At 44.6% G+C, this 22,972-nt stretch overlaps 2 protein-coding genes across 2 annotated transcripts in view; one reads left to right on the top strand and one right to left on the bottom strand.

Moving 5' to 3' along the window:
* The window catches only part of LOC145394684 (single insulin-like growth factor-binding domain protein-2), a 469,535-nt gene that overhangs the window by 315,225 nt on the left and 131,338 nt on the right, over positions 1–22,972 (bottom strand). The gene's annotated exons all lie outside the window — the stretch shown is intronic.
* Positions 6,585–21,732, top strand: LOC145394735 (venom protein 302-like). Its single transcript, XM_080268518.1, has 3 exons — positions 6,585–6,708; positions 7,419–7,536; positions 20,660–21,732. Exons 1-3 carry the CDS (start codon positions 6,662–6,664, stop codon positions 20,768–20,770), a joined length of 276 nt encoding a protein of 91 aa, XP_080124644.1. The 5' UTR covers positions 6,585–6,661; the 3' UTR covers positions 20,771–21,732.

Below are 22,972 nucleotides of genomic sequence, written 5' to 3'. Positions count from 1 at the left end.
GATATTGTTGATGGAACATAGATATATGTCACAAAAAGGAATTGTGTCCATTAGCAATCATTAGGCTTAGAGGAGATAAGCATGTTCACTGTTGCGGGGTTTCTCCTCTCGCCCTCCCCAAGGCCCTATGGCATGGTTACAAATACGTATATAATGAAGCCAATGCCTAAACTGTATTTTGTGTGAAAGATATTGTGGCTGGCTTGGTGAAATTATGAAACTAGTTAGCGTTATGGACGCCATGAACCATAGTGTGGAATGGGGCAGGCATCACGTACAGTTTATATAGGCGGGAAGGGAGAATTAGAGATGTTTAGGGATGGAATTATTGTGATTCTGATAGTGAAAATGCATATGGAATTGTGTGAAATATACATCAAACATGCTGTGGGTGTTCATGGAGTGTGGTGTGTGCCAATACAATAGAGTTGCATCGTACTCTCCCGGCAAAGGATGCTGCATCACAGTCATGTTGAACCGTAGTAGGGAAGGGAATAATTGTGGAGGTTAGGGTGGAATCATTGTGGTAGTCATGTATTTGTGTATGATATTGTGCGAAGTGTAAGTGAAATGTGTCATGTATCCTCATGACGGCATAAATTATGGTGCTAAGCGTAGGTTAGCAATGTCTAGCGGCAAGTGTGCTGTGAAAGGTGATGATGCCAAGGAACGAGGGACGTCATTGAACAGGTACTGTACCTTGGTCTGACGTTTAGTGATAAATTATACTTTATGTAAAATATACGAGAACTGTGCCGCAAGTGTTCATTTAGGTGTGTAGCATAGGTGATCGGTACTTTAGCAGCAGGTGTGCTCTGAAAGGTAACAATGCCAAGGAACGAGAGACATCAATGAACAGGTACTGTACCTTGGTCTGACAGTGATAAATTATACATTATGTAAAATATACGTGAACTGTGCCGTAAGTGCTCGTTTAGATGCGTAGCGTAGGTGAGCGGTACTTTAGTGGCAGGTGTGCTTTGAAAGGTAACGATGCCAAGGAACAAGGGACGTCATTGAACACGTACTGTACCTTGGTCTGACATTTAGTGATAAACTATACTTTATGTAAAATATACGTGAACTCTGCCGCGAGTGTTCGTTTAAGTACGTAACATAGGTGAGCGGTACTTTAGCAGCAGGTGTGCTTTGAAAGGTAACAATGCCAAGGAACGAGGGACGTCACGGAACAGGTACCGTATCTAGGTCTGATAATTAGTGATAAATTATACTTTATGTAAAATATACGTGAACTGTGCCGCAAGTGTTCATTTAGGTGCGTAGTGTAGGTGAGCGGTATTTAAACGGCAGGTGTGCCGTGAAATGTAACGGCACCACGGAACAAGGGACGTCAGTTGACAGGCACTGTACCTTGCAACGCCAGGCAACCACGGACGTCAGTGGACAGGTAGTGTACCTTTCTAAAACTATCTATCTATCTATCTATGTATAGCCCGACGCCCTAATCCCGCAAAGGGTGGCCGCAGGCAAAACGCCTCCAAGTCGCTCTGACACCCACCATTTGACTACCCTCCCCCCAACTCACCCCCCCTCACTCATATACCTCTCAGCTCCATCCCTCCACCTCATCCTCGGTCTACCCCTCCCTCTCCCTCCCTCCACATCACCTACATACACCCTCTTAGTCAGTCTTTCATTCTCCATTTTCTCCACATGTTGGAGGAACGTTTGGGGAAGGAGGGGAAAATATGTCTGTATATATATATATATATATATATATATATATATGTGTGTGTGTGTGTGTGTGAGGGAGTATATCATGTGTGGGGGGAACCTTCAGATATTGTGAGGGAGTATATTATGTTTGTCGTGAAACTTAGGGGAAGGAGGCCTGAAAAATAAAATAAAAAAATTATATATATATATATATATATATATATATATATATATATATATATATAATAAAAAGGTTCCCCCAGACATAATAAACTCTCACATATATATATATATATATATATATATATATATATATATATATATATATATATATATATATATATATTTGTGGCACACACCCACGGACGCCAGTGAACAGTTATGAGACCGTGAAAAGACACTGAAAAGTTATCCTTTATGTGAACTGTTCGTAAAAGGTGCAGCGATTTGCTGTACAGAAAGATATAACATGACGTGTGTAGTGCTACTCTTAATGGAAGGTGTTGTGTGACAGTGAATAATATCTCCTCTTTTTTCAGCAGAGAACCTAAAAAGCTCATACTTGACTTTCTGTGTCAGTGCTTGCCAAAATGGAGAAGAAAGGTCTGTCTTCTGACCAGTGGCAAAAGGTTCTCTTTGAGGAGGAGACCGAGACCGAAGTAGAGGACGAGCTAAGCGATGTTCCAAGTGAGGAGGAATGGGACGATGTCCAAGAGGATTCCCCTCGGGTGGCATTGGCCGCACTTCAAGAATGACAGGAGCAGACACCACCACCACCAGTGTCAGGACTATCGGCCCAATCATCATCTTCACTTGGACGACAGACATCGCCTTGGCTTGGACCTCTCACTCCTACAGCCATCGTGGTCTCTCCACCTCAAGCCTCCAGTTCCCCCTTGGCCGAGCCTATGTCACCGGAAGCAGGGCCTAGTTACACAACACTGGCACCTGCATGGCGCGCATTGTCTGCAGCGCAGCTGGTGCAGGAGGTGACTGAGTCATTGTCCCCTGTCCAGTCGACAAGGGTGCTGTCTCCGACAGCGTTCATCCCCCCCCCGACGTTTTCCAGCAGCAGGAGACAGTCTCGTCCTCCTCATCGCCGGAACCCTCACCACCTCGACGAGGCCGGCGAGGTCCATGGCCCGGCTATGGGGGATGGCCAAGGGGTGTCCGAAGAGGAACAAGGGTGTCAGTACGCCGACCCACTGCCACCACAGCAGATGTTGCTGCAACGGATCCAGGATGGAGCAGTGACCGTTTCACACCAGCTAATGGGCCCTTCACAGGATCCCCAGGAATGAAGGTGGATCTGCCAACAACTCTCCAGTTCTTCCAGCTGTTCTTCACGAGGGAGTTGTTGACGTATTTCACCCACGAGACCAACAGCTATGTGTCATTCCTGGGGACTGCATTGGACGCATGGTTCATCTAAAATGAAGAGGAGATGGCCAAGTTCCTGGGGCTTTACTTTTTCATGGGGGTGATGAATCTCCCGAGCATCCAGCACTACTGGATGAGATCCGGCCTCCACAACTACCCACTCTTTACACAAGTGATGAGTGGAAGGTGTTTCAGGGCGAACCTGAAACACTTCAATGCCTTCAATTCACTTGCGATACCCCAGGACAATGAAGACCGGCTCATCAGTGTTCACACAGTGATGGAATACCTCCTTCAGCGGTTCCAGAACACCTACTTACCCAAGGAGCACCTCAGCCTGGACGAGGGCTCACTGCTGTGGAAGGGGCGCCTAAGCTTCCGTGTTTACAACCCAATGAAGCCCTCAAAGTATTCCATCAAGCTGTATATCTTGGCTGAGGCTTCCTCAGGTTACATCTGGAATTTCGAGGTGTATATGCGGCAGAAGAGGGTGCTGGAGACCACTGTGTGGAGCCTCGTAGAACTGCTGAAGGATCAGGGATAGAGTTTACATGGACAACTATTATATCTCTGTATCCCAGTGTGAACGCCTCTTCAGTGCAGGAACCTACGTGTGTGGGACCCTACACCAGGCAAGAGGAGCACCAAAGCAGCTGCAGGACATTGCCAGGAACACGAACCTGCCAGTGGGGGGCATGACAGCGATGCACAAGGACAAAGTGATGGTGTTGCTGTGGAGGGACAAGCGTATTGTCAACATGGTCTCCACCTTCCACAGCACAAGCACCATCCAGAAGCGGGTTCGAAGAAAGACCAGGGCTCCTGACAGGAGGACAACCTATATCCAGAAGACCATGGACAAGCCCGTCATGGTGGATGACTACAATCGACACACGGGTGGGGTGGACCACTTCAACCAGATGGTCCAATACTACCCCATCCAGTGGCGAACCATGAAATGGACCAAGAAGATCACCTTCTACTTCATCCACATGGCCATTTTCAACGCATTCGCCCTGTTCAAGAAGTGCTCATGAGGGTCAGTCAGTCTGCTCGAATTCGTGGACGAGATAGTGGACAAGCTCCTCTACTTTGATGAAGCAGAGTGGCCCGCATCAGGGCACATCATCCACCATGCCCCTGACCTTCCAACCCGACAGCCAGCAGGACATCCAGCACCTGTGGCACCTGCTGCAGCACCAGCACAGGTGCCATCACCACCAGCTCCTGCACCAACACCACCATCTCCAGGAGGAGGGCCAGGACAGGAGTCAGCACCACCATAGCCTGCAGGACCAGCACAGGTGCTGAGAGAACCTTCATCGGTTCCTGGTCTGTCAGGAGAACCTGCTGCCGCTACCATGCCCAGGCCTGCACCTGCGCCTCCAGGACAACAGGACCAGGGAACACTAGGAGGACATCCAGCCAAGCGTCATCGTTTCATCGATGACAGAGTGTGGTTGGTTAAGACACTGGGCCACCGACGCCAGAGGATCCCCAACCGGAGGAGGCTGTGGCGCACCATGTGTTCCCTGAAGAAGTTGAGGAGGGACACAAGTCTCATGTGTCCTGTTTGTGATGTGGCACTGTGCGTGGGTGATTGCTTCGAACAGTTCCATGCCGAGCGAAGTATTCCCTAGTGCAGTGGACACACACACACACACACACTACCACACTTACACACACACACACACAGGCACACACTAACACACTTACACACACACTAACACAGACACTCACACACACACTCACACACACACTACCACACTGACACACACACTAACACAGACACACATACACACACACACACACACACACACACACACACACACACACACACACACACACACACACACACACACACACACACACACACACACACACACACTAACACACTTGCACACACACTAACACAGACACTCACACACACACCACCACACGTACATACACCCTAACACAGACACACACACACACTCATACACACACTAACACACTTACACACACACTAACACACTTACACACACACTAACACAGACACTCACACACACACACACACACACACACACACACACACACACACACACACACACACACACACACACACACACACACACTCACACTCACACACACTACATACCTCCTCATCTTCCAGTCCCACAAGGTCCTACTACTCCATCAACACCCCTGGAGGAAGTGAGTTCTCCGAATTTTGTTGATATGTATATTGACCTATTATCATTACCCCTATAATTTTCAGGCAAATAACCGTCTTCTCCTACATATTACACATATGACAGAAAGTAGAGCTTCATTAGCAGTAACTTGGAAAAAGCAGTGTTCATGTGTAGTAGGTTACAACCATAAAAAAACAACCTTGGAAGATTTTACAGTCTGTACATAAAAAAAAAAAAAAAAAAAAAAAAGCTTTGGGAGCATAGTCTTTAGGCAAAGGGGGAAAAAACGGTTTTTTTTTTTTTCGCTTGCAATAAAAGTAGGTACTGACCGGAAGAGTAATCTACCTTTGTCGTCCTATTACCCGAAAAAAATTGGGCGTATCGACTTCCTGTAAGAACCATGATAAAGAGCTGTAAATTCTACGTATGTTCATTTGCAGAATATAAGCCTTTGGGAGCATTTTCTGTTGGAAAAGTTGGGGGAACAGACTTTGTTTTGTTCCTCGCTAACGGTAAAGTCGGAAGCGCTCTGAGGAGTAATCTTACTTTGTTGGCCAATTACTCTTAAACTATTGGACGTATCGATATCCTGTAAGAACCATGATAAAGAGCAGTAAATTCTACGTATGTAAAAGACATAACAATGTAATATCTATGATAAGAATTCGTTGTTATGTAGGCGGGAATATTGCGTATGCTATGGGCACATCACGAAAGTGATGTACGGATGTGAGTTCCCAGTCGTTTTTCGCGATTTACTCGAAAACTATGAGGCGTATCGAAACCATTTTTAGTTCATTAGAAAGCTGGTGAAATTCTGCATAATATTATGCAATAAAAACATAACATGTGCGAGAAAAGTTCAGAATTTGAGCTCCTTGAATTTTTTTCAAAAATGGCTTTCAATTTTTGGCTATTTTCTCGAAAACTACAAATCGTATCACAACCGGATTTGTCTCTGTAGAAAGCTGATGAAATTCTTTATCAAAACTTCTAATAACATTTTCCTGTATGATGGAAAACATTCGAATGGTGATGCTGGGAAGTGAACGTGATGTAGCGAAATGTTTATTCACGACCGCCTAATGTTATTTTATTCATGTTTTCTTGTTTTTTTGTGGTGCTTATCAGCTAGAACAAACATCGACGAATAAGATGACAAGTTTTCATGGCAGTATATTGATGTTTAGGTGACGAAAATAAGGAGAGAATACGTGTTATTTGCCGCGCGCGGCCAGCCGGGCCGGGCGGCCTCGCAGAAAAAGTCGAGCGCCGGAAAACTAACTGAAACTTATCGTGCGCGAGAGGGTTAACAGGGGCCCGAAACACCTGGAGCTCAGGAGTCAGTACCACTCCAGACAGGTTAGGGTGAAGGTGCCGTTTCTCCCGCTGTGATTTGTACCTGTGATATCTTCTCACCCTCCCTAGCAATGAAGCTGTTTATTATGTTAGCGCTTGTGGGCGTTATGGTAGCAAGGTAAGCAAAACTGTATTATTTTATCTAGTATTAAAGCAGTGTGTTTCCCGTATAATACATTTTGTTATTGTTATCCTGTGCTTCCATTCACTGTCTTTATCTTGGATATATATATCAATTTTGAATTTTCAGTTCTACGTTATTGCATCAACTCGTTCCTCATTTCCTCTCCCTACCTCCCTCTCCCTCTCGTTCACCCCCCTCCTCTCTCTCTCTCTCTCTCTCTCTCTGTTCTGTCTGTCTGTTCTGTCTGTCTGTCTGTCTGTCTGTCTCTGTCTCTGTCTGTCTGTCTGTCTGTCTCTGTCTCTGTCTCTGTCTCTCTCTCTCTCTCTCTTACGTCCTGCCCTCCCATCTTCAAACCAATCTTACCCCTTTCATTCCCCCTTTCTTACCCCTGCTTCTCTGTCCCTTTCCCAACTTTACCGCCCCATTTTCACCCTCTCTTTTTCCCCACTCTCCATCTCTCACCTTTCCTTCTTCCTTACCTACCCCTTCTCCCTCTCTTTACCCCTACCCTAGCTTCCTCCTCCTCCTCTCCTCCACTTCTCATCGTATTCTCTCTGCCCTCTCCACTCCTTCTCTCTTTGTTGTCTTTATCTCATTCTAGTAGGTCAGTTACTCTTCTAGGTGCTGCCTAGCACGGGCTAACCAGCCTACTGCAGTTATCCTCTCTTCTTATGTTCTCATTGAAACGTCCTGTTCCTCGCCAGCATCACTGCCCTCACCTGCCTCCCGTGTAATTACACAGAGAGATGCACATGCTTCCCACTAGGCTGTCTGTATGGCGTGGTGAAGGATATATGTAACTGCTGCCATGTATGTGCGAAGGTAAGTACAATAGGCTGGCGCGTAGATGGGTTAGTAGATATGTAGCTGGGTACGTAAACTGGGAAATGGGCGAGTAGGTGCGTAGGTAGGCATTTAAATACGTAGGTAGGTAGGTTGGTGAATTAAATTCCAAATTATAATTACATTTGATCACGTCACCTTTTTCCACTCGGACTCTGATCAGTAAAAGTAAGCTAAACCTGATAGTCAGTCAGCACGCTCCAATCAGCCTCTTTTCAGACATCCTTTGTACTGACAGCATCTCTCACCTGCTAGCAGCACTTACCTGAAATGTCTAACAAGGGAATCCATTCATTTCATCTTAATGTTATAATGAAATATCAGTTTCTTGTTACCAGCAAATCCACCTTATGGTGAGTTTTCTACAACTTACGTTAATGCATAATAAGTTTTCTTTTTCTAAAATATATTAGTATGCTAACACCATTAGATTAAAATATCTGGCCTAGCTTATAAATCTTGCCTCTTCCTAGACCCACCCTTTTCCTCTACTCTCTCATAGTGTGTTTTGTTTCTGGCTTTTTCAAACCACTTCTCTCTGATTACGTATTTTTATTCTACCTTCAACCAATTCTGTTCAGCTTAGAAGAGATTTTTAGAACCAGAGGGTTGGAGACAGGCTTGAACAACCTGTTCAGTACGATATATTACTTTTAACTTCTGCAAAATCGTCTGGTACTAGTAAAGATTAAAGGGAAGTCATTATATTATTCTGGCAAACACCTTCAATGGTACGCTCAGTAAAATGGTCGTGCGATAATTTTTACACTCTTCTCCAGAACCTTTCTTATCCCAACACACCTCGGCTCAGCCCAACCCAGTCCAACCCAGCTCATCCAAAACAAACCCAGCCAAACCATATCTAACCTTAACCTAACCTAACCTAATCTATCCAAAGCAGGACAAACCAAACCAAAACTTTTCGCATATAATCTGCACTATTAGTTCTAACAAACTTTATACAGTATACTGTTACGTCCTCACCCCACACTGCCACGGGCTCCAACAGCATTAGTTCAGTACAGGAAGGACGTTACCCAGTGAGTTGTTCTTCATATGGTCAGCTTTCAGGTGTGCAGTACACATGATCAGCCGAGGAGAAAATAAACACTGGCTCCTTAAAGTTCACTGTCATTATTTTCCAAGTAATTTCACTTAATGCTTTCCAACTTCACTGTTCTCACAAGCACTGGAGCTATACACACTTTACTAATTGCAATTACACTTAATGCCTGACAACACTTCACAGTTTTTCACAAGTACCGAAAATTATCTTCACTGACAGTAATTACACGTAGTGCTTGCCAGCAACTCTTCACAAGCTTCACTAACAGCACTACACCAAAACCCACTGCACTTCACTCAAATTGACCCGAATCCCGACTAAACTTCAAATAGTCTCTACCCCATCTTTATATAAGCTTACATTTATACGCGAAACTTCGAGTATACTTTCGACGGGCAACAGTTGCCACTTCAGAGACAACCAAAACAAGCCAAAGCTGTCCTACATTACATAACACTCTAAATCATTTACCATATGAACTTCTATCTATCTATCTATTGCCAGACGCCTCAATCCCGTACGGGGTGGCCACAAACAAATCGCCTCCAAGTCGCCCAGTCCCCCTCCATTTCACTGCCCTGCTCCCAACTCAACCCCCCCCCTCTCATATTCGTACCTCTCCACCTCATCTCTCCACCTCATCCTCGGCCTCCCCATCCCTCTCCCCCCCTCCACCTCACTCACATACACTCTCCTCGTCAGTCTCTCACCGTCCATCCTCTCCATATGGCCAAACCACCTCAGTGTGTCCTAATGAGTACTATCACATACACATCTATACCACAACGCTCCTTTATATCCTCGTTTGTCAGCCTGTCTTTCCATGTGACTCCACAGGCTCCTCCTAAATAACTCATTTTTCCATTGCTCTCACTCTTGACTTGTGTCCTTCCAACAACGGCCAAGCTTCACTTCCATACGTTAGAGTTGGTATCATGTAGTAAGTTTTTCACTTCCCTGTTTGTTATCACTGCTTTCAAGGAACCAGCAACCTTTCTTCCTTGTTGTACCCTTTTAAGCACTTCACCCTCCAAACTTCCATCCTTACTCATCACACTACCCAAGTAGTTAAACGTACTCACATTTTCCATTTCCTTACCATCCAGCCTCACTGTACATTCACTGACTTCACCTCTCTCAGAGATCATCACTTTACTCTTCCCTGCATTCAACTTTAGATTCCGTTTCTTACACACTCTCCCAAACTCATCCACCAAGCTTTGCAGCTCCCCTTCGTCTTCACTCAACAACACAGTATCATCTGCAAACAACAGTACAGGGAGTTTCCAAACACTACCATCTCTCACCAGGGCCACTCCAACATCCATTGCCCTACCTTGTACTTCTTTTATTACCCCATCCATGTACAGATTGAACAACCATGGAAACATGACACATCCTTGTCTCAATCCAACCTTCAAAGAGAAAAATTCACTCAGTTCACCATCCACAAGCACTGCAGCCTAAGCACCATCATACATACTCTTCACAGCATTCGACAACTTCCCATCTACTCCATATATTCTTAATACTTTCCACAATCCTTGTCTATCTACCCTGTCATATGGTTTCTCCAAATCCATGAAAGCCGCATACAACTTCTTTCCCTTATCTAGAAACTTTTCCACCAAAGATATAGGAATGAATATCTGATCTACACAACCCTCTCCCCTTCCTAAGGCCTCCCTGTTCTTCTCCAACTAAATTCCTCTGTTCTTTCCCTAACTCTGTCAATAAGTATCCTACCATACACTTTTCCTATTACACTAAGAAGACAAATGCCCCCATGATTACCACACATTTTTTTTTCCCCTTTTCCTTTGTACAAGGGAATAATTATACCTGACTTCCAATCCTCTGGGACTCTACCTTCCTCCTAGGCCAATCTGCACATCTTCCTCATCCATTCTACTACTATCTCTCCCCTATGCTTCAGCATTTCACCACACACTCCATCAATTCCTGGGTCTTTCCCCAAATTGACTTTCTTCATTGCTTCCACAACTTTTACCCTACTGATTTCTTCCTGTCTTCTCACCTCCCTCCTTCTCCCAGCCATTCTCCAGCCACTTATACCATACGAACTTAAATTACATAATTTAACAAGTAATCACTTAAATAAAACATTATAAAGAAAAAGAGCATAAAAATTAATGTATAACTTATCAAATAACTACACTCAGAAACAGCAGGCAAATTGGCAACTCTAACTCGTACCCAAACCTATAGTAAATATTGGGAAACGTCGAGAAAAATCTCGGCTACTTAACTGGCAAATCTCGCTTCTTAACATTACCCCCTCCCTAGTTCTTTGTCGTCCCCAGAAAACTACACAGTATGTATAAGCATGAACCTTAATCTTAATGGAACATCTAACTATACAAAATATAGTCCTTCAACTTATCTTGTCTTCTTGTATGCCGCTTCCGACGACGTCCTCGCTCCTCCGCACAGTCCACTCCTTCTGGAGGGTCTTGGTTCTCTTTCTGATTCACTTCTTTCCTTGGGAAACTGTCTACATCCTCTTGCACTTCAGCTCCTTGATCCTCCTCAGCATCCTCGGCTGCAGGTGGGCACAATTCCTCGGAGATGTCCCAGCTGAACTGTCCTGGCCCATGGTACTGCCACAGATGATTCACGTGTACCACCTTTGGGCGAGACTTCCTGCCTTCCCGAATCTGATATGTTACATCTGATAGGCGGTCCAACACAGTGTAAGGCCCGTCCCATGGGCTTTGCAGCTTCGGTGATTGTCCCTTCTTTCGCTGAGGATTGTATAACCAAACTTGGTCACCATCCTTGAAACTCACCTCACTTGCCTTGGCATCATACTTGCACTTCATCACTCTCTTGAAAACTTGAGGGCTCCTCTCACTTGATGATGTATCTCATCCAGCCTTTCCTGAAGGTGCTTCGCATAACCAGTGGTGTCTGTAGACAGCTCTTCACCAGGTGGTCTCCCCATTTACAAGTCAACAGGTAAGCATAACTCGTGGCCCAACATCAGTTTTGCAGGAGTGTAGCCAGTAGACTCATGGGATGCAGACCGATATGCCATCAGCAACGCAAGTAATTTCTGGTCCCATTCTGTTTGTCCATCAGCGCAGTACTTGGCCAGTGCTTGTCCAAGGGTCCAGTTGAATTTCTCCACCATCCCATCTGACTGTTGCCTAAGTGGGGTCGTCCTGGTCTTCTTGATCCCTAATAACTTGCAGCACTCAGGGAACATAGCAGACTCGAAATTTCTACCCTGATCTGAATGTAGCTCTTGTGGCATCCCAAAACAACAGAAAAACTGATCAATCAACACCTGAGCAACAGTAGCAGCCTCTTGATCAGGGATAGCATAGGCTTCTGACCACTTTGTGAAGTAGTCCATGGCGACACATGCATACTGGTTTCCTCTCTCAGTGAGTGGCAAAGGTCCAGCAATGTCTACCGTGACTATTTCCATTGGTGCACCCACTTGGTACAACTGGAGAGAGGCACAAACATGTTTCTTAAGTCCCTTCTTGGCACAGCACACACCACAGGCCCCACACCATTCATCAACATCCTGCCACCTCCCAATCCAGTAGAACCTCTGTTGCAGTTGGCTTACAGTTTTCTTCACTCCTAGGTGCCCACTAATGATCTCGTTATGGGACTCATCCAAAATCTCGGACCTCATCTTCGGAACCACCAGCTGCCAATACTTGCTGAGGCCATCGGGGTTCTCCCACTGATGCTCCAGCAGTCCATTGTTCAGACAAAGAAGGTTCCACTGACTCCAGTAGCTCTTGGTTGCAGGACTTAAACTGAAAACTTCATCCCAAGATGGTTGCACTATACTCCTCTGCAGCCACTCCAGCACTGGTTGCAATTCTGCATCCTTCATCTCCATCATCTCCAGGTCCTCATCATCTGATGTCGGCCCTGTCACTACAGTACAGCAGCATTTCTTCCTATGATTCCCATTCCTGCTACACTCCTTGCTGTGTGTGCTTCTGTTTTCTCACACACTACTCATCAAGGTTCTCCATTTCTTCAGTGCTGGGTCTTCTGCAGCCCTTTTCTTATCATCCCAACCATTCTGATGTGTAACTCAGACTGTGCACGGGAAGCTTCCCAAGATACTTACCATCAAATTCCTGAGGTTTCTTTTTAACTCTTTCGCGTGCGGATAAGTTTTTAAGTTTTCTGGGCCCTGACGAGCAGGCTTTTCTCCCCTCTCTCCCTGGCCACTGCACGCTCCAAAAATGTGTATTCTCGGATTATTTTCACCACCCAAACATATTTATTTTGCCAAAAAAAAACACATATTCTTATTCGTCAATCTTTGTTCTACACGATAAGCAAAAAAAAAAAAAAAAAACTATACGTACGTTAGGGCCCTCGGAATAAACATTCCAGATCACAGATTTCACTTCCCAACATCATAAGTCGAATGTTTACTAACCAATCTCTACATGTTATACATCAGTCGAAAGAGAATTTTATTAGCTATCGAATGGGTCAAATTCCAGTTTGATACGACGTATGGTCTTCGAGTAATAAGCGAAAAAGTAAAACCCATTTTTGACAGAAAATAACTTTTTTCTTCGGAGAGGGTTCGCAAAGAACTTTTCTCGGCACCGTTATTTCATCAACCTATCCACAATTTCATTCTCTTTCTTCTAGTAAAGAACGGTGATCCTAGGCCTCATAGTTTTCGAGAAAAATGCTAAAAACTATGGCATATTTTGCCACGTGCTGTCTCGCCATCAACCGCTCTCACTTACGTTATTTTCCCGTAGTGTGCTAACATATTTATGCTTCCTAGCTACGCTTTCTTTGGTTTTATACCAACAACTGTTTTATATAATTACTTCTGTTTTGTTTTCGTCCTCTCAGAAACCACACATGAACACTAAACCTGTTGCTAGCAACTGAAACTGAAGCTGTACTTATTTCTGTCATTTGTGTTGAGGTAAATAACAATGTATATGTATATGTAAGTATACTGACATAAATAGAGGTAAATAGATAAATAAAAAAAAATATCATGTACTTCTCCAGTGGCAATGATCTTCCTGCAGGACCAGATGGGTTGGGAGGTGAGAGTTTTGTACTGTGTGTGTGTGTGTGTGTGTGTGTGTGTGTGTGTGTGTGTGTGCGCTCCACTAGTGAAGATATCGCTCGGTATGGTACTGGTCGAATCAATCACCCCTGCAAAGCGACACATCACATACAGGACACATGCTCCTTGTGTCTTTCCTCCTCCCCAACTTGAAGCACAAGGCACACCTGACCCTCTTCTTGTCAGGGATCCTCACCCAGTGGTGCCCTAGAGTGCAAACCAACCTCACATCGTCGTTGATGACCCGGCGACGCTTGCTTGGATACCCTCGTGCTCTGTGGTCCTGTCGTGAGGGAGCTGCAGGCCCAGGCACAGGTTCTCCCGACGGACCAGCAACTGGAGGTGGTGGTGGTTCTGGCAACCCTGATCGGCCTCCTGAAGTGGTGCTGGTGGTGATTGTGGAACCTGTGATGGCCCTGCTTTTGGTGGTGCTGGTGTGGGGTCTCCTGCAGCCTGTGCTGGTGCTGGTGGTGGCTGGGCCCATCCTGGCACTGGTGGTTGTGCCTGCTGAGTGCTAGGTGATGCTGGTGCTGGCTGCTAGGTAGGTAGGTGTGGGGCGTGGTGGAGTGTGTGTCCAGATGCGGGACAGTCCTCTTCGTGGAAATGCAAAAGATTGTAGATGATCTGCTCCACAAATTCCAGGAGAGTTACTTGCACGCGTCTGTACTTCTTATACAAGGCAAACGCATTGAACAGTGCCATTTGGATGAAGTAGAATGTGATTTTCTTTGTCCACTTAACAGTTCGGCATTGGATGGGATAGTACTGGACCATCTGATCGAAATGATCCTCCCCACCCATATACCTGTTGCACACCTCCATAACGACAGGCTTGTGAACGACCTTCTCCACATAGGTTGTCTGCCTGTCATTACCCCGCACCTTCCCTCGAACCCTCTTCGGAATGGTGTCCGCAGTGTGGAATGTGGACACCACGTTCACAGTGCGCTTGTCCCTCCACAGTAGGAATAGCACGTTGTCCTTGTGCTTGTATACCATGCCCCCCTGGGGCAAACTCTTAGCCCTGATGATGACCTGCAGCTGGTGAGGCACTGCTCTAGGCAGCCGTAGAGTCCCACACACGTAAAATCCTGCAGTGAAGAGTTGTTTGCACAGGGCTACAGAATTGTACTAGCTGTCCATGAACAACTTATAGCCCTGGTCCTGCAGTGGTTCCACAAGTCCCAACACAGTGTTCTGGAGGATATGCTGCACCCCTGTGTAGACCTCCAGGTTCCAGATGTAGCCCAAGGATGACTCAGTCAGCATGTACATCTTGATGGAATATTTGCTGGGCTTCTGGGGGTTGTAGAAGCAGAAGGAAAGCCGGCCCTTCCACCCCAGAGAGCCCTCATCCAGGCTGAGCTGCTTCTCGGGTAGGTGCACTGACTGGAACCACTGAAGGAAGTACTCCATGACCGTGCGAATGCGGATGAGTCGATCTTGGTTGTCTTGGGGAATGGCAAACGAGTTGAAGGTGTGCAATTGCTTCAGGATGGCGTTGAAGTGCCTTCCACTCATTGCGCGCCGGACCCTAGGGTTGCCGTGCAGCTCGGACCTCCACCAGTAGTGCCTGATGGTCGGCATGTGCATGGCCCCCATGAAAAGGTATAACCCCAGGAACTTGGCCATCTCCTCTTCATTGTAGTAGAACCAGGCATCCAGCTGAGTCCCCAGGGAAGTGGCATACTGGTTGATTTCCACGATGAGGTATAACAACAACTCCTGCATAAAAAAGAGTTGGAAGAACTGCAGGGGAGTTGGAATATCCACCTGGATCCCTGGGGAGCCAGTGAACGGCCCGTGGTTCAGTGTGAATGGGCCACTGCTCCACCCAGGTTCCTCGTCAGTGGCAGTGGCAGCAGGTCGGCCTGTCGACACCCTTTGGCCTGCCTCCAACCCCTTGGACGTTCCCCATGTCCAGGCAGAGGACCACGGCACCCTTGTCCAGGAGGGAACGCCTTGGACGAGGACGAGGACGAGACAGAGGGCACTGGGGACACCAGTCTCCCGGCCTGGCCAGCAAGGATGTCACCGTAGCATCCTGCACGGCAGAAGCTGGTGGAAGGGCCATCATAAGGAACGATGGCCCGGCTTCCAGTGACACTGGCTCGCCAAGGGGGGTAGAGGGGCCTGGAGATTGGGAGCCAATGAAGAGAGTGGTGGGACTGGCGGGTCCTAGAGGTGGGGAGAGTTCTCTGGTGAAGCCGGCCGATGATGGTGATGTGCTTTCCCGTGATGGAAGGCGGTAAGGCAGCTCCACTTGCTGACTGGATGGTGGCAGCTCAACCTCCTCCAACCCTGAACGGTAGCTCTCAATGTCACTCTCCGACTCAACCTCATCGAGGATCATATGCCACTTGTGTGGTGCCAACCTGCATTTCATCTTTGCAAGACTGCTGTCGTTGCAAGCCAATTGGAGAATAAATTGCTGTCAGAGGGATTGTAGACCCTGTAGCTGTCCAGTGCTGTGTTAGGAGTGTGAGTTGAAATGAAGGAGTAAGATACTTTATTCACAGCCAGCCAAGAACTTGGCTCAACACAAGTACAATGCAAGGGTTCATGATATACATGTATATCCTTGTAAAACATCATCTCCTACACCTGACTTAGCGCACAGGTAGAGGCCACTAGCACGTGGTTACCTCTTTCATTTTCTTTGCACATTACACATAACCAAAGCTATCATTTCAGTGAGATACACAGTACATTTCACAAGTACCATGTAAATGGATGTGTTCCGTAGGCCGTTACCTGTGCACTAAGGTGTAGCAGACGGTGTTTCCCCTACGAGAACACACTGCAGTAGGTCAGTCTTTACACATAAAACATAGCCAAATATATCAGTACATGGGATACACAGTATATTTCATCTCCCTCAAAATATATATATATATATATATATATATATATATATATATATATATATATATATATATATATATATATATATATATATATAATGTATATTTATTTACATATATAAATGCACGTGTTCTTAACCTTGCGTTGGATTTCGCTACCTTTGTACTAGCTCAGGTGTACGGCGCACACTCTGCAGTACGAGCACGTGGGTCCGTTTTTCACTGTCTTTTCACATAAAACATAGCCAAATATATCAATACATCGGACACACAGTATATTTCACCAATATATATATATATATATATATATATATATATATATATATATATATATATATATATGCACGTGTTCCTAACCTCGCGTTGCATTTCGTTACCTTTGTGCTATTTCAGGTGTACGACACACATACTTCATTACGAGCACGTGGCTCAGTCCTAGGTCTCTTGACCTAGGCTCAGTCTTTCACGTTATTTCCACATAATACGTAGCCTAATCTATCACTATATGAGATGCACTGTATATTTCACCAACAAAATGTAAATGCACGTCCTTCATAGGTCAATTACATGGCCCATACCTGGCTGATGAGGTGTAGCAAACGATGATTTCTAGAGCACCACGTGGTTCACTTTCACTTTCTTTTCACATAAACAAATAATAAAGTATATCATGTATGAGATACATGTATATTTCACCAATAAATTGTAAATGCACTTGTTCCTAACCTCGCGTTGCATGTCGCTACCTTTGTGCTAATTCAGATGTACGAGAAGCACTCTTCCCAACGAGCAATTGGGTCGGTCATTTACTGTCTTTCACATAAAACATAACCAATCTATCAATATATGAGATAAACAGTATTTCACACCACAACAAGTACAAGTACGTGGTCCTTACCTGTCTGTTAAGGTATAGCAGATGATGTTTCCCTTACCTGAAGACGCTACAGTGTTTACGATTTTATCTTACAATACACATAATCAAATCCATCATTTTATGAGGCATACAGTATATTTCACCACAACAGTACCTGAACATGCTCTGTATGTCACATCTGGATATCTAAGGTATCGCAGACTATATTTTCCGATGAGCACGTGGTGCGGTGTTTATGTTCATCCACACAAGCATACGATAAACATATCAATAACACTTATGCTTTATTTCACACAGAAAACATACGGAATAAATATAATAATATGATAAAATCAAATATCCCTATAAACCTCCTCTATTGTATTCTCTCCTGACAACGGCATGCCGTAGCTGTACAGCGTACGTGACTCCTGCCCTAGCCAATATCTCATCACGTACAGTCGTTGGACTATACTCCTATCTATTGCACAATAATACTATCCACAGTATATCAGCTTAAAACAAGGACTTCATCAACACCTTGGCAAATATTCCATTTAAGACTACGCCTTGTTGTCAGGCAGTTTCCCATCTCCCTCTGCTAAACATTTCACCACATCCTTCCTCACTTGCTATTACACACTATATTCGCCTGATTCACTGTCACTATTAATCAGTGGTTGAATACTCACACTGAGTGCAGGGTAGAGGGAGTGTAGATGTTGGGGCACGTCGAAAAACAGGTTAGGCCTAGTACAATCTTTGTTGGGCCAATGGCTGATAATGGCCAGGAATGATTTACAGAAACCTAATTCCCTATTGCAAACACCAAATCTAATCACAATAGTGCCCAAAAAGTAAACACAAGCACTATTGGTATAGTAGAATATGACACGTATGATTTAAATGCCCAGCTGCGCGCTACCTTCTCCCTTGACAGCTGATGCAGAACTAATCAACCTGGCCGGCCTGCCGCGCATCTTGGGCCCTAAGGTTGCCAAGCCATTACTTTTGACGAGAGGCGCGGGAACTATGATGCGTCCAAAAATGACGCCGATCAGCTGAATATTTTTTCTCTGCAGAAGGTTTTTATGCTTTTATGATGACAAATGCGTCATCGAGTATAGTCACAGACACGCCCAAATGATGACAAACGCATCATCATGCGCGAAGAGGTTAATTGGACCCACATTATAGCCATGCACTTCACTGGTTTGGGGCCTAAAAACTAGGGCATCATCATTAAAGCTAGGACTTAAAACTTCAACATTCTGATTATTCATCCCTGTAATGCTACCTTTAGTCACTTGGGATCCATCAAGATTCACCATACACTGTCCATTCCCTTCATATGCTCTCTGTACACTAACCTGAGGCTCAGCAGTGCAATATTTCTCTACAGCCTCCTTATTCTCACTAATTATCATCTAATGGTTGACTACATGCTTCAACTGGCTATCTACATGCTGTCTGCACTCCATCATTATTCCCTCACTAATCTTCAGCTGGTTGTCCAAATGCTGTTTGCACTCCGTCACTAAATCCTCACTAATTGTCTTCAACTATTTGTCTACATGCTGTTTACACTCTGTACATTATTGCTTACCTCATACTTTGCTGCACGTGCTTGGCATCTACTTCCACTTTAAGCTGTTGCTGTTCTTCCTTCATTTCCTCCATGAAAGTATCTAGCTGTCCTTGCATCCTCGGTTGTAATTCCCTCTGTTCCTCCTCTGATGCCTCTTGAAGTTGCTCATATAATTCTTTTTGTTCCTCACGTTGTGCTTTTAGTAGTTCCCCATTTGCCTTCAGTAGTTCACCTCGTGCCTGTATTAGTTCTTCGAGTTCTTTATTATGTGCCTGTAATAGCTTCACGATTGCCGCCAGGGAAATTTCCTCCTCCTGCCCAGCTCAAGACCTTGTTTTCACACCTTCTGCTTCCATGTTGAAGGTTAGACTCACTGACACCCTAAATAATCCCACACTCCTGACAATACATAACTAACCTAACCAAACCTAACCTCATCTACAATCTTAGTTACCAGCATACTTGAGATACCTAACCTAACACAACCCAATCTACAATCATAATTACAGGTTAACTTAAACTAACCTTACATTAACGGACTCAATCTAACCTTTCCCAGCCTAACCTGACAAAATCTTCCACGGGAGTACCCACTAATGTTTAATAATATTCAGCTTAATCCTGCATCATCCTTGAACTTGCTTGGGGTTTCATTCACTCGGGACTTCTCTTGGAAAGATCATATCACATCTCTTGTAAAATCTGCTTCCAAGAGATTAGGTATGGTAGGCCGACTCCATTCCTTGTTTACTCCTGCACAGTTGTTGACTATACACGGGTTTTATCCGCCCCTGTGTAGAATACAACTCATGTGTGGGGAGGCTCCCCACATACAGCTCTTCTCAATAGGATGGAGTCAAAAGCTTTTTGTCTCATTAACTCTCCTCCTCTTACTGGCTTCCTTCAACCTCTGTCTCTTCGCCACACTGTTGCATCTTTATCTCTTTTCTATCACTACTTCAATGGTCACTGCTCCTCTGAACTGTCTGCTTGCATCCCTCCACCTCTACGACAGGCGCTACGTGCCCGTCTAGCATCAAACTCACATCCCTTTTCTGTCCAACTCTCTAATGCAAGGGTTAACTGTTACTCCCAGTCCTTCATTTATGCAACAAGTCAACTCTGGAACTGTCTCCCTCTGTCTGTATTTCTTGCTAGCTATGATCTCCAGTCTTTCAAACACAGTGTGTCCAGGCATCTCAAAATGATCGGATCTTGAATTTGGAGCGCTCTTGTATTTTGTTTTTCTCTTGGAAGGAACAGTATTGCGGGTTCGTGGCCTTTGGTTCCTCTTTCCCAGCATAGAACACACACACACACACACACACACACACACACACACACACACACACACACACACACCAACCGAACTTAACCAAATTGGGCTCGTAATCTCGTTGGTTAAGTGAGCTCCCTAACACCTTTTCATTAGCAATTTACTTTGCTTATTACTCCTTTACTGTCCTCTTCTGTGTTATATAAATCCTTCCAATATTACCATTTGTGCATAAATACTGATCGGAAGGATATTAACCTACCATACCCCCAAAATAAGTCGCTAAGGAAGAGGCGTTAGGAAGCTTTCTTACATTTCGAGAATACCGGTCTTAATCCCACTTCTCCGCCACAGGGCCCAGGTGAGGAGTGTGGAGGAAGCTGGGACATGTTCGGCAAGTGTGGCACGGGTCTGAGGTGCCAGCAACAGAATGAAATCGAAAAGGGCTACTGCGTTAGCGACTAGTTGGTGCATTAATTACCTGTGATGTTGCCTGATGATCTGCTTACCTGTTGATTATATTTCCTACTACTTTTGCCTACTGACCATTTACCCGTTAATAGTGTCACCGTCTCATTTATTACCTGTTGACCATTTACCTGCTGATGCCAACTTTTCGTTTATAACCTGCTGATGATCCCTGCCAACGTGATTACCTGATGATTTAGTCACCTGTTGAAGAATGGTTACCTGTTGGCTGAGTCACCAGGATAGGTTAGTATTGTCCAGATTACAGTACTAAACTCTTCAGTCAAGTGATTTTTTTCTTACTAAATCCAGATAATTATATTAACCTTTACATGACCTTATCGAACCTGAGTTGTTTTATATTATTATATAGTTATGGGAGATCTGTTCTTGACTAAGTAAATTCACTTGATAGCGGCAAAAATAAACTACAAGAAAGAAGTCACGGATCTAAAGGTTTAAGAGTAAGTCGCCACTCCAGGGTCTTAATGACACTGCTTGATAAAAAAAAAAAAAAAAAAAAAAAAATGCTGTCTGTTTGGGATTCAGATCAAAGCGCCGTCGGAATATAATCATCCCTCCATTGGCGCCTTGAACCACTACACCACCAAGGCTCATATTCTCGTCGGTTAAGGAAACTTCCTAACCCCTGTTCCTTAACGATTTATATTCCAAACTACCCATTAATATCTTTTTTTCTTCTTCCTCTTTTATCCTTTTAATATCGACATAGATTGCATGAATAATTCAGAAGAATCAGTAACGGAGAATAATCACAAATCAACAGGTAAGGAAGAGATAAGCTTCCTAACCTCACAAGAACACCACCCAAGTGTTAGAATAATCCACATCAGTCATCACATCACGCATTACAACTCTTGTATTTCCACACCATATTCGAGTTTACATTTTATTCTATGGGAAATATATCTTATGTAGAGTGATTTTAATAAATTTGTTGCAATTGGTGCTGTTGTTTCTCATACCATTCTATGATGGAAAAAAGGTCATGATGATGAATATGTTATTGTTATCAAACTATGTGTGTTACTAGATGTGTCAAGGTAGTGTTTATCTCTTTGACTGTATGGACAACGTACTCTGTTTTTGCTCGGAAGCACAGGGAATTTTAAAATGTTTTATTGTTTAACGTACTTCTACATTCGCGTAATATTACAAATCCAGTCAATTATTAACATACTCGACTCCTGTAACTCACTCTCCACTCAAGAAACTCATTCGGCATTAAATAGACTAGAACACTAAAGTTGCTCCAACAGTACTCAAAATAAAAATGGGATTCGCTTAGACATTAGGTTACTCATCAATACCAGATACAGTTCTCTCAGGTTCAGTTTGTAATGTAAGGACAGGGTACAGATCTGACGCTGGAGAGGGGCGATTTCCCGAGATGGCTCCAATACACCCTGGTGGAGGACGTGCCCGGATGCACAAACACCTCTCACCTCCCCCCACCACACTCCACCTCCTGGTGGAAGGATGGTGGACTGCAGAGTTAGTTTCCTGTGGTGTACTGGGACCCACTTTTTAATGAAACAGTTATGGAGCTCTTACACATCATTCTGAAAAGCTTGATTGGTTCCATAGATCGCATCACAGTGTCAATATTTATGTCCACAACTTTATGCAATGGACAGTGTGATGTAAGTTCCATTAACACCGAACGGAAGACTTGATATATGAAGTTGTGTTTGGAGAAAGAAACACCGATGTGATAATTGACGTTTCGCCTCATGGCTTTCTCAGAATACAGTTGCTGAATATACACCACATTTTGCTGTATAAATAGCAGAAGGCAGTGGGGGTGTGAGGGGGGGTGAAGTATTGGCTAGGGTGGTAGGGAGGAAGTAGGGTAAGGAAGGTGAGGTTCAGTGGAAAGAGATTACAGATCACGGCACAAGGACGGAGAGAACAAGGAACAGGTGAGGTAGGAAGTCCTTAGGGTAAGGGAAGGAATGTTGGGTAAAGAAACAGAGGTCACAGGGGGAAAGGGATTCCCGATACCAGGACAGGTGTGTGTGTGTGTGTGTGTGTGTGTGTGTGTGTGTGTGTGTGTGTGTGTGTGTGTTTCCAAATGTTTAAGTGTGTGTGTGTGTGTTCAAAAAGTTGTATATGTGGGCAAGAAGCTGGTTGAAGAGAACGGATCTTATCACCTATCGGATTCTGTGGACAAATATA

The sequence above is a fragment of the Coenobita brevimanus genome, chromosome 4, assembly GCF_032717465.1.
Source record: "Coenobita brevimanus isolate Jiangsu-jjx chromosome 4, ASM3271746v2, whole genome shotgun sequence".
NCBI lineage: Eukaryota > Metazoa > Arthropoda > Malacostraca > Decapoda > Coenobitidae > Coenobita > Coenobita brevimanus.
Note: the sequence above shows the minus strand (reverse complement) of the source record. Positions and strands in the feature narration are given on the sequence as shown.